The sequence below is a fragment of the Nestor notabilis genome, unplaced genomic scaffold (genome assembly GCF_000696875.1).
Source record: "Nestor notabilis isolate BGI_N333 unplaced genomic scaffold, ASM69687v1 scaffold23954, whole genome shotgun sequence".
NCBI classification, from domain to species: Eukaryota; Metazoa; Chordata; class Aves; order Psittaciformes; family Psittacidae; genus Nestor; species Nestor notabilis.
Genome location: NW_009926350.1, coordinates 61,405 through 74,398, shown reverse-complemented (window position 1 = coordinate 74,398; position 12,994 = coordinate 61,405). Strand labels below are relative to the sequence as shown.

The 12,994-nt window shown below is 45.5% G+C and overlaps 1 protein-coding gene across 1 annotated transcript in view; it reads left to right on the top strand.

The window, feature by feature from the left end:
• Positions 1–7,733, top strand: part of DENND1A (DENN/MADD domain containing 1A) — a gene marked incomplete at its 5' end in the record, with an annotated part of 37,984 nt that extends 30,251 nt beyond the window's left edge. The window contains 3 exons of the mRNA XM_010013495.1: positions 2,598–2,726; positions 5,152–5,407; positions 6,426–7,733. Coding sequence (XP_010011797.1) covers positions 2,598–2,726; positions 5,152–5,407; positions 6,426–7,733 — 1,693 coding nt within the window. The remainder of the gene's footprint in view (positions 1–2,597; positions 2,727–5,151; positions 5,408–6,425) is intronic.
• Positions 7,734–12,994: the final 5,261 nt, after the last annotated feature.

Sequence of the window (12,994 nt, the reverse complement as noted above, 5' to 3'; positions counted from 1 at the left end):
AAAAAAAAAAAAACCCCTCCCTTAAATTTGGGAAGCCCCTTTCTAGGAGAATAATGACAACAAGTGCATACTACCCCTTTGTACCATAATCTCTCTAATCAGGAAAAAGCAACGCGGTTGTTAAAATACACAAACTTAATTTTGTCATAACCAAAATATCTTTTTAAATTATTACAGAATTCTCCTTATTAATTCCCATCCCCTGTACTCACATTTTCTGTATATATATGTATTTTTTTTTCCCTATCTCAAGTACATTTAGGTGTCAATTAAATTTGAAATATCTACATTTGTCAGCATTTCATTTTTGGCCAGTGTGATGTGCTGCTGATTTGTCCATGCATCCTGACACATGAAAAAAGCTCCTGAGATGCAGATCTTCCTCATTAAAAAAGAAACCCCTACTATCATAATGGTGCGCAGAGCCATGGAGCGCATCCCCAGCTTTATTGCGCTGTGTTTCTGACATGATATTTAAAAAGGAACAGCCACGGCTGTCAGTACTGTCATATGCTGGTGCTAACCGAAGACATGTTAAACTAAACATTAGAAAGAGATCAGCAAGTCATCTGCATGGTAACTCAGCGAAGAGATTAGGTAGGCAGGAGCTGGTGCAGTCATGTGGAGATGATGAGGGTTGTAGCGGTGACGGACACATCCTTTTTTCCCTCTCAGGCTGCAGCCGTGCCTGCCTCGTAGCCGGGCGTGCTGTGACCTGCCTGCTCAGAGACAGCTCTTTGTGCAGGGGATTCGAGCGAGTGGTGGGTGGCAGACGGCGGGAGAGTTCCCGAATTGGGTTAATGAGGGAATAGGCACTTTTTTTGGATCCGACTGCCTCGAGCTAATAAAAAATTTAAACTTGGACAATTTTAGATTGTTCATCCCTTCTCCTGGATCACAATCATTACAGAGCACCCCAACAGTGCAACTTAAGCGCTTGCTTTCTTGTAATTAGGAGATCCCACTTTCATTTAAGGAATCTTGCAGCAGCAGCAAACCTGGTACATATGAACTTGCTCTGTACATAATCCTGTTTGCACTGAGCTGCACTGAAGTGCAGTTGATGATCTGGCCAACAAGATCCTGTCTTATTTCTTTGGAGTTTGTTCCTAGTTTAATAAATACGTGCACACAGACACAGAGCATTTGAATTTAGCATAGTGTGAAGGCAGACAAAAGGTATCACAGGCAATGCTTTAAGGGCAACTGCACCAATATATTTGTTATGTGCAGTTACCAGACATTTTGTGTATTGGTGAGATGTGTAGAAATTCAATATTCCTCTTGCTTTCTGGAAATCATTTTAGATCTTCTGGGATCATGTTAAATGGTAATTTGTTCTCCTAAGACAAAAAGACTTGTATGTAAGTTCAAAGCCACAATATTTTTAAAGTATCTTTGATTTCAGATTTATTTTAGGTGGAGCCTTTTGGTAATGTAAATTGAAATTTTTGGATAATAGTCACTTCCCTTAAAAAAAAAAAAAAAAAAAAAAGGGGGGAGTTAAAAATAATGTTACAGCAAATTTTTCCTAATGCAGTGGCCTCACTTCACTTTCCGCAGATGCCTGTTGTAGCAGAAGAGAGGAAAAGAACAGCTGTGCCACAGCTTTACCTGGGGTACCTCAGACTAGGATTTAACACTGTCGTCAGCATCCACTGCCACCACTGTTTTAGACTTTATATTAATGAGCTTTTGCCTGATTGTGGATAAACATTTGTTCTGGGTGGCAGCTCAGGCCCTCAGAGCTGTCTGTTGCTGTGTCCAACTTCCTTTTTCCTGACCTACTCCTTTAGACTGATTTTCATAACTTTATTATATAGTTGCTTAGTAATTGAGACAAAAGAACTAAAAGAGTGGAGGCTGACCATGTATTCAAATGTCGCTCAAGGTAGTTTGTTAGTACTGTACTCTAAAGGCAACAAATCCAATTCTTTCTATCCATGTTTTTGGTCCAGTTCTGATTTCAGCATATCCTTGTCTAACCTAGAACGTACATGGTGGTGCATTGCTCTGTGATGTCTACAGGATCAGCATCTATCCTTTGTTCCACATGATGGGCCTGACTCTGCTTGCACTGAAGAATTCTATTCTGGAGCTCAGTAGTAGCAGAATTAGGCTCCCACACCAGTTGTGTATTGCTTTGGGTCATTCATGATGTATGTTTTGATTCACTACAGTAACTAGGATATTATCAGTGGTGTGTGGTTGGTAAAATGGAGATGTTTGTGAAGAGACCTCATTCAGACAGCTAGAATGTTTGCTTTTATAACCCTAGCCATTTCTTTTCCATTGTTCTGGTGATGAGAGGAAGGAAAGAGAGACCTGGTGAGTTTCTGCCTTGGCCCCTTTTGCCCCGTGGGTGTGATTGCAGGTCTTGGCACCCTCCCCAACTAGATGGCACCTAAGATGTTTTTAGAAGAGTTGTGTTTTCTGCCTGAAAAGCAGAGCTCCACGACCACCTGCAGAGCTCTTCGCGGTGCAGCCCGTCACGCTAGGAAATGATTGAGAGCCTGTGGACCACTGGGTTTCTCTCTCCTCTGGAGCTTTGATTGTGACAACTTGATAACTTCCTTTTCTCTTCCTGTTTCCCTCAGCCTTGTAAAGCCCATGCGACACTATACAGTCTTCCTCTCTGAGGACTCTTCTGATGATGAATTTCAGCAGGAAGAGGATCCTGTCTGTGGCTTCTCTGAAAACTTTTTCTTCTCTGCTCCTTTTGAATGGTCTATCCTTTATTCTTCCATTGTATTAATTCAGTCTCCAAACAATGGTTTTTGCGTTGGTCAGGGTGCCTGCTCCTGTACTGGGAATCTTGGAAATGCTCCTGTGGTGTCTGTACAGCACTTGATGAATGTTCAGCATTTCTCCTGCTTGTTTGTTTGAATATTTAGTGGCATGCAAAAGCATACTCCTGCATGAAACACTACACAGCAATGCAGAGCTTGTGGTTTCACATCAGCTCAAGCTCTGTGCAATGTAACCCTTCCTCTTGCCCTTTGTTGCAATGTGCTGCTTGTGTTCCTGTCTACACCTTCTGCCACCTGACCTTGTGCAGCGCTCGCTGTGCTTTCTGGATTGTCCTGTGAGCCTTATTGCAGGGCAGTCACCAGCTTTTCCTGCTTTCACTTGCTTGATCCCAGCCTCTCTGTTCTGTCAAGTATCACGTCCTCAGTGATGATGGGGAGTCACCATGCAGACGTCCTTTGGGGGTTTTGAGTACAGTCTGACCTAAAATTATTATATGATATAGGATGCATTTTTATTGGGTTTACTCAGTGTGTTATTTGTATCCAACTTTTTAATTTGCAAATTCTCAAACTTCTATAACTTAGTCTTGCCTAGTTTTGTGCATGGTGCTGAGCAGCTTGGCCATATTGGAGCCACCAGCCTGTGAGAGCTGTATGTAAGCACTGGAGCAGAAGCTGACAGGCAACACTCTTTTATCTGGACAGTAAAAGACTCACAGGAGCCCGAGCATATCTCTTTGATATGCATTGGAGGTGCACAGGGACTCACCTGTAGTAAATACCTTTTACTGTGTATTTGAACATACCAGCCCTGAGGGCAGTCTTGAGCTAAGGCCTGAATGTCATCCAGAGTGTTTGTTCTTTCCTAATCTCACCTGCTTGAGGATTTCTAGGGGGAAAGGATGATAAATTGCATGGAATTACACTCATACTTTTAACAGATGCTGTTATTGGCTTGACCAGAACCTGTAGGAAGAGGTGCCGGGGCACTGCGAGCCGCTAATTCAGGGATCTGCGTGATGCCAGATCTGGGGGGTTCCGGGAGGTGGGAGTGAGCCCAGTCACATCAGAGCAGCTGGAGCTGGAGGGAGGCGTGTTAGACTGGCTGGAGAAGGAGGCTGCTGGTTGGATAGCGGAGTCCCCAGTTGCTAAAATCTGTTGTGTAATGCAGAAGGCAGGTCCAGGACTGACAGGGAAGTGATGGGTCTGCAGCAGTTGGCCATGGGGAGATGGACAGACAGGTTCAGTAGCAAAGGGGTGGAGAAGTGTTCCCAGTCTCTCATGTTTGGGGTGGCAGAGGCCAGGCTGCTAGAATGGTTTGTTTGCAGAATAGTCCTCAGGATTTTTGCAGCATGATCTAGTGCTTAAGCAGCTGAGCACATACTATGGGAGAGACTAAAGATACAACCAAGATTTGCAAGATCACCCTCTTCCTAAGGACATGTACCATCAGCTGTCTGTTTGTACTCACATTATACGTTCTGGTGTAGCTAGCTGAATCCTGCGATACGTGTTGATGAATGAAGATGGGCTGTTCATAAATTTGCATGATATAGATGTATTATAGTAAAATAAGGAAAGAGGAGGAAGCTTCTTCCATAGTGTCTGTTTTTGCAGGTCTCACAAATATTTCCTTTTAATTGAAACCTTGTTTAAATGCCACAGTAAAACTGGCTGCCAGTCAAATGTCAATCACCACGGATACATGTGGCACTTCTAGTTATTAATTGGCTGCGCATTATGCTGCTGTTCTCTGTACACAGAACCAATATGCAAATCTGCTGGTGTTCATTTTTTGCTGAGGTATGTGCAAGAAAAGCATCCTGCGAACTCGGCCTTGGCTGTAAATGTAAAATAGGTGTCTCCATAATGGATTGTGTTGTTTCTTGATAAGATGACACCAATGTAATCATTGGAACTCTGCACAGTGTTCCCAATTATTGGAGGAAAACACTGAATTATGTTCTGTGCTGAGTTAGCTTGGAGCAGGAGAATGGCAGTGCCTGCAAATCACAGGGGACTTCGCTGCGCGCTGGCTCCGACTCACTGTGTGGAAGGGCATGGGAGCAATGGTCTGCTGGGGGGGAGGGGGGGATGTGCCAAAAGGGAGAGCTGGTGTCCAGTTATTCCTGTTCCAAGAGTAATATCCCCCCTCAGCCTGTCTGTAACCGCATGATCACAGCTTTCCTCTGAGTGCTTCCCACTTCTTTCTCCTTTCTGAAAACCCTCAAGTGCCAAGTCATCTTTGTGTGTTCTTTTGCCCTCGGTCACTGCTCACATTCATGTTGTTCACAAGGCACTGGAAACTGTATCATGAAGCCATCCAGCTCCTTATGAAATACTTGTTTAAAAAGTAGTGATTAGACAGTCACTGCCAACGTGGTTTTTGTTTCTCCCCAAGGCCTCAGCCCTACCGGGCCCTGAAAGAATCTGACAGTGCTGATGGGGAAGAGGCGGTCAGCCCAGAAAAATCCAAAGATCCTCTGCCTCCAAGCCCTCTCCTCTCAAGCAAGGCCACAGAAATCAACCTCCTTGAAGACATCTTCCCAAACTTAGAAGTAGAAACACAGCCTCAGCCTCTGAGCCAAGCCAAGAGCCTGGAAGACCTGAGGACTCCCAAAGAAGAGGGGGATCAGCGATGCACATTTGATTACCAGGTGTGGCTGGGGTTTCATGTGTGCTGGGGAGGGGGGCGTTGCACAGAGCCAGGCTGTCTGTCTGTCCATTATTCCATTCTTGGAAGTGTTCAAGGCCAGGCTGGACGCAGCTTGGAGCAACCTGCTCTAGTGGAAGGTGTCCCTGCCTATGGCAGGGGGTTGGAACTGGACGACCTTTAAGGTCCCTTCAGCCCGAACCGTTCTGTGTTTCTCTGAGGAACCTTTTCATATCATTATGTAGATGTATCCATTTTTCAGGCATTTGTTCATGTTTCAAAATTAATCTCTTAATTCAGAGATTACTAGGATGGGACTCAGTTATATGTCAGTAACTTTTTCCAGTAAAACCATAGCCTTTACCTCTCAAAAAGGGAGGATTTGCCCTATTCCTCAGAAAGTGTTTTGTCCACTGGCTGTCATGCAGTGATCTTTGAAGCTGATGCTTAGCAGTGAGAAAAACACTGCGTGTTTTTTAAATGACCTTCTTTCAATCTGTCCATTTTGGTCAAGGTGTCATATGAACAATGGAGATTGTAGAAGAGAGATTCTTCATGAAGAACTTGACTGATTAAGTGCAGCTTAGAAAGTGCTGAACTAAATCAGAGTCTGAGATCTTCATGTGACATGAAAGAATGGCATTTCCACCTTACAATAGTACTTAATTTAGTGTTATGTCCAGGTACTTCATTTGACAGCTTTTTCCTTACAGCAGTTAAAGCTTTTCAGTTCCTGTACCTTAGATATAGGTACGTGTCCCTTACTTGGCTAACAACAGATGCCACATAATGTCACAGCGGAGCAACTTGTTAGAGGCGGAGCTGGACTTAAAACTGCAGAGTCCTGCTTCTGATGTCCTGCCTGTCCTTCTGGACTGCATGCTCCTTCTCTCTCCAGTGTTGGCAGCCTGTGGGCAGATCCTCTTCAACTCGTGGCTCAGCAGCCTGGCTTTATGCTGCTTCATGCTCTATGTTGTGAGGAGATCAGTGAAAGTTAACGTATTTTTTATGCTTTCTTCCAGAGAATGGATCTTGGTGTGTCAGAGAGGAACAGGATTGTGCCACCCATGAAGCTCTCTCACCCTTACAACAAGCTGTGGAGTATGGGTCATGATGACATGGCTATTCCGACCAAGTATTCCCAAAGCTCACCAGAAAGGCCCTTGACTGCACTTGGTAACATGCCACCCATTGCAAGGAGACCCCGGAGCAGAGACAGCATCCTGGCTCCTGCAGAAAAGGATGAATCAAATCCTGCCATTCAAGGGAACATCACCATTCCTAGGCCGCAGGGAAGAAAGACTCCTGAACTGGGGATAGTGCCACCACCACCAGCGCCCAGGGCTTCCAAGCATCAGACTCCAGCTGGGCCAGCAGAAATTCTTACCCCAGGACGTAGCCATTTGGTTTCAGATCTTATCCCAGAGCCCTTTGGAGCTGGTAGCGTGCCCTTAGACCCTGAAATCCAGCAGTCTGTAAATTACTCCTCTCGTCCATCTCAGCTTTTGTCCAGTGCTACCAGCACTGCTGAGATGCTCCAGCCTGTCAAGGTGCAGACAGAAAACACAGGTAACGAAAGCGACTACCTTCTTAATTTACTGGATCCATTAAAAACAGCCAGCTGGCAAAGCAGTGGCCCACAGCAAGGTCCCCGCAGCCTGCAGAGCTCAGCTGCTTCACCTTCTGCAGCTGGCTTTGCCTCGGTGGCAAGTGACTTTGTGCCTACTCCAGCTGCACCATTTGTCCAGCCACTTGGTTATCCTTCCCCAGCACCTCCTCCTTTTTTACAGCCATCTCCTAACCCATTCACTCAGACAATGCCAGGAGCCCTTTCAGTGTCTCTAGTTAGACCCCCGAGGGGCTCTTTTACCCCCTCTTTAGGTCACGCCTATAGCTCTAGCTTCATAACCCCTAGTTCAAGCTTCTACCCACCACAAAGACCTCAACCAAACATTTCAACACTCTCCATGCCAAACTTGTTTAGCCAGGCTCCAGCCGTGCCACCGGCGAGCTCCTTACTGCTGCAGAGCCCTTCTCCTGCAGGCTCTCTGCAGCCAGCACGTTTGAGTGGTCCTTCTAAAACCAGAACGTTACAGGTGGGCCAGGCCAGCTCAAAGGTAGATCCCAAACAAGCACTCTCTCTCCTGTCTAACGAACCCCCTTTGATCCCTGTCAGGCCAGCTAAGGGCTTAGAGTCGGTGTTACTGTCCTCAAAATCTGAGGAGACAAAAGATCCATTTGAAGATTTGCTAAAAAAGACAAAGCAAGACGTGTCATCCACACCAGGTAAGGTTGAACAGCTCAGAAAGCGATGGGAAACCTTTGAGTAACGCTCCCGATGGCCTTTTGATGTCCCTTTGGAATTGACAGAGGAGTTTTTGGGTTTTTTTGAGCCAGCATAAAACCAAGCATTTCTTTCACGGAAGGCTGAGCCAGGAGAGCTGCAGGACCAGCACCGTGTGCAACTCACACACGAATTCTTTTAGTCCAGAGTTTCCCCATTGTCCTGCTTCTTGCAACTGCTTCCTCACTCTCCACCACTGGAAACCCCCGGGACTTGCACTGACCAAAGCATGAAGGTAGCGGGATTTGGTTTGGTTTTCCACACAAAGCTCTTCAGGCAACACTGCTGAGGCAGAAGCTGCTCCTTTCCTTGTATTTGCAGTCCTTAACGCGGGCAGGAGCATGATGTGGCGCATGGACTGGTGTGTTCTTCACACAGGGGGAATGGTGGTGAGTTTTTCTTGTGTTCGCTACACAATAACTATAGAATCTTTTGCTTTCAGGTGTAAAGAGCAGCAAAACAACCCAGCCCTGTGGGGTGCACGGGGTGCATCTGTTTGTTAGGCTCTGAGTTTGCCCTGTCTCGAAATGCAGCTGTTCATTTAGGCTACATTATTGGATGAGCTTTTATTGCAGGCTTTTGATTTTTCTCCCTGCTATACTCAGAGGTAACAGGGACTTCTCTGGTGCAGAGGTGTTGTAAGTCCGTGTTGCAACAAAACCATGGCACAGAGCAGTTGCTCAGGGTTTGGTCCTGCATCTCTGTTGGGAAACTGGAAACACCAGCAATTGTTTTCATTTTTAGGGTTTTGTTTGTTTGTTTTTGTTAAATCCATCAGAAAATAGAGGCCATAAAGAGTATCCTAGTTCTTATATCTGTGTATGTTAATATTATATATAAATACTATAAATGGCAGTATATGAATGGAATGTAACAATATCTTACTTGGTTATTACAAACTAAAAAGAGAAAAAACTTGGGGTATGAAAGTTCCCAGCTCATGTTAAAGGCCAGTGTGTGGACACGCTGGCAGTGAGGTACAGGAATACCGGTGCCTGCCTTGGAACCAGGGCTTGGATCTGGCCTGCGCCCGGCTCCGTCAGCCTGTCCTGCAGTGCTGAGACCCGTTTGCTGGTACAAGGAGACAGTGACTGGATGAGGAAATGGACTGTGAGGCCATGAAGGACAGCCAGGCCCTGGGAAGGGTAACGGGTACGTTCACTGGGATTTTCTGAGGCGCTTCCCTGTGGCAAAAGTATTCTCAAGAAACGTCACCTTCATCTCAGCATCCCTTCTCAAACCTGCTGTCTCCGCAGTCGTCATTTCTGGGTTACTTCCGTGGTGCTTCTTTCGTTTTGTATTTGGGCACAATCTGCTGTAAACCATGTTACTCTAGAAGAGGTAATATCTCATCACCATAAGCCTTTGATAAAGGAAACCATTTTGGACACACGGGGAAATTCTTGTAAAGCTTTATCTGATTTCCAATGTATCTATTTTAGTCACATAATCTGGGAAGTTTTCTTACTCAGTGTATGACAGTGGCTGTCTCTGCGAGCGAGTCTGACATGCCAACAGTTTGGGGGAGACTGCAGTCTTACATTAATACTGCACTGCTGTACAGTGCTGTTCCTCTGACGAGCCACTCGGTTGGGTTTGTATTTTCCTTTTGTGTTGGAAGACGGATGGTTTTAGTATTGCATAGTAAAATATTAAAAGTCTCAGATAATAGTTCCACTTTATTTTATACAGTTCAGACTATGAATGTCATCTGTAAATTCAGGCTGGAATTTCGGATCTCCTTTGCTATGAACCAGATGATAAAACTGTCTTGATTGTGGTGTGTACGTGCAGGCACCAGGAGGTTCTGCACAGGATGTGCCACTGGAATTTCACATGGGTTTTAATTAATATTTGTAATGTCACACAGAGATGATAAACTGAGGAGGCCTCACACATGCTCAGGTAATTCTGTATCACTGCGAATCGTTGCCCATCTCTGGTCATTTTACTCTGCCCATATTATAGAATATTTTATGCAGTGGGTTTTTAGACGAACAAGCACACTTGGGTTTAGCTTTTGAGTGAGTTTGAGGCACCAAAAAGCACTAACACTTCAATAAATGCATTAATCACCCTTCACTTGGTCTTGAGGGGCAGGGAAAAGTTTGACACCCGTCGAGATCCAGGAGGACAAGGCAGCTCCTAGAGCTCGTGACCTCCCTCCTTTGGGAACAGAATTTGCAGGGGGCTGGTTTCTGTGTTTCTGGTAATAAAGGAATCAGATGTCCCTCAGGCAGGATTTAGTGTGTTCTCTTTTTTAAACTCAGGAATTCCAAACGCAATTCATTCAGTCTGGAACCCAAGTGTGCTTGTCTGGGGATGGAAGAACTTTGCTTTTTCTGATGTAGAAGTATTTTTGGTGGTTTTACCAATCAAGATAAGTGTTCCTGATATTATTCATCAGTGACTTTATATTCAGCTTTGTACATTTCTCCTGTATTCACCACACCTGGTTGGTGAAGCTTTGCTTAGTTATAGCAGACCCTCAGCGTTCTGACACAGCTGCTGCTGTACTGACGGTACAACCAGTTTTATGTCCTGTTCACTCACAAGGCTGGAAACGTTTTAGAGACGGGCACTGGAAGCTGTGGAGACATGAGAATGCTGTTGCTGAAGACCCCTCATTGCCTCATGTGTATGTTACAAGAGGTTTGTGATTCCCCTGCACGTACTAGGGGCTATATTTTAGGATCTAACATCCAGGTTTGGAAATTGGAGTTTTTCCATTTTGCTTCTAATTGTTGGAGGTTAACAGCCGGATGGATTTCAGATGGGAAACGGTGCAGACAGGAGCTGCTGCAGTCCCCTCCTGTCCTTTGGGAATGGCAAGTGATGTCCAAGAGAACTTTCTGGCACTGGGAATGGCCGCATTCCCCTGCACAGGTCAGAGTCAGCCATCTAATTACTCTTAAAAGAAGCAGCCACTCACAGTCAGGGGAACTGGGTCTATTTTTAACCAAGTTTTATTGTAAATTTCTTTGAAGGACATTCTAATTTTTTTACAAATTATAAAATTTACAGTTACAAAAGAAATCAGGATCCGGAACTACAGCAAATGCAGTTCTGTGAAAAAATATATTCCAAAATTAAATATCAAAAGGAAGTTTAGTTCATTATTGAAAAAAAACCAAACTTTCATAAATTATTTTGCAGAAATGCTCAAGACACTGACAAAGTATTTTAACACGTTTCTAGTACTGGCTTTGGGTGTTCGACATGGACACGGCTGCTCTGGAATCCTGGAAAGCGCCGGAGCAGGACAGACCCTTCCTGCCGCCGGCCTGGAGCCGCACACAACTCCCTGCCTGCCATTACCTGGGTTTAGCTCTTTACTGCTGTGGGGTTTGTAGCTGCTTGTTCCGTAGCTTAATTACAGTTCTTAATAACACAATTCTGGTTTTCTTCCCAAAGTGATACGGGCTGGAGTAAATACCTGTTCATTTCGATCCCGTTGCTGCCTTGGTTTTTCCACAATTTAAATGGAAAAACTGGAGTGGAGCTGGAAGGTAAAAGCATGAGCCACGACCTGGAGGTGAATCGGGTCGGAGGCTGCAGAACCCAGAGCTGAGGTGAAGCTTCTGTGGTTGATTACAAACTGGAATGGGATGAAGAAAACCTCACCTACCATTGCAGTGCAGTGAGGGCTGCCCAGCTGGGCTCAGTCCCGGCCCTCCAGGGACAATGCCACCCTTCCATAGGGACAGGTTTGGGTCAGGGTGGATTTTTGTATCTCCAGAGCCAGCACAGGGCCTGCCCCTCTGGGAAAGTGACGCCTCCTTCAACTTGTTCATCCTCTGCTTGCACAGATGCTGCTGAGCAAAGGAGCATCACCTTTTTCCTAAGGCTGCAGCCTAACTGGTTCCAGGCAGCAAGTGAGTGACAGGGCCCTGCCTCTGCTCCACAGCTGCGAGAGACCTTCCTAAAGAGCATCTGTAAACTACACCCAGCAAAGAAAAGTAACAGCAGTGTTATTACTAATAAATAAATAAAATAAACTGAAGTTAGGGCATTTCTTTATCCTCTCCAGCCCCTCAGCACAGTGGGGTCACCGCCTGCTCTTACAACTTCCCCTCTGGATTAGAGGAAAAATACTGTCTTTTTCCATTTTCCAAAATATTCCTTCTCCTCACCTACCAGCAGCTGCGTGTGCGCTGCAGAGCTGGGCAGCACAGGCCCGAGCAGTTGGTTTTACTCCTCCCTTTACTTAGAATTACAGGAGAAGTCACAGCTACAGCAGAAATAAAAACAGACCAAAAGCAAACCAGAAAGTGTTTTCCTCCCGCTGGTGGCGAGTAGTTACGGGGGCAGATTCACACCCTGCTGCTTAATGGTATTTCAGGGATTAAAAAGCAGACAAGTTTGCCAAAATACTTGTCACTGATAGTTGTAGTAATTATCCTGACACACTAATGATTCTAGACCTTATCTGGCCTCCTCTGCAGCATTTCTTTCCACAGCTACAACAGACACAAAGGAGAAGTGACACCACAAAAGAAACACTCTTTTTACAGCAATGTGCCTCACTACCACACAAACACAGGTTTTGTGTTAAAGGACACTATATTAGTGAATTAAATCCCATCCTCCTGTACTGACAAGCCCAAACCTGCCTGTCCAAGAGGAAGAGGTCTTGAATTGGCTCCTTCCCTGCTCCTCACACGTAAACACCACGTGACGTTCAAACCTTCAGTCCCTTAGGAAGGTCCATTCTGCAGTTGTGCTGTGCAGTGCCTGCTCCTGCCCCTGAGCTGGCTGCTCTCTGCAGAGGGCTGCGACCAGCCTGGTACCATCACCCAGCTGACAAAGGAAGCGATCTGTTTATCAACATACAAACATTCTCCTTCCAAAGAAGGTAAATACTGTAACTGGCAATTCATGCTCAGAAAGGCACTTACTTACTTAAAATACTCCTGTGGTTTAGTCTAGGCCTAGAAGTAGTTTTAGTAGAAGTACTCAATGTCACACAGTGGTACTCAAGTTCTCATGTCACAATGTGCACTCTATAGTGATGGAAGGACAGCAGCAGCTCTAGGAGATCCTCGAGGAGACCCCCCCCCCCAGCCAGTCACCTACTGTAGCTCTGCAGAGGACGCACAGGCACATGGGTTTGAAACCGCCCCATTATTCACATTATTTCTTAACGCTGTTTAATTCCCATTAATTTGACCTACCTCGCATACGTGGAGGTGTTTTCACGGTGACAGCGCGGCAGAGGCAGTTGCTGCTGCCCTGCTCTCTGGTGAC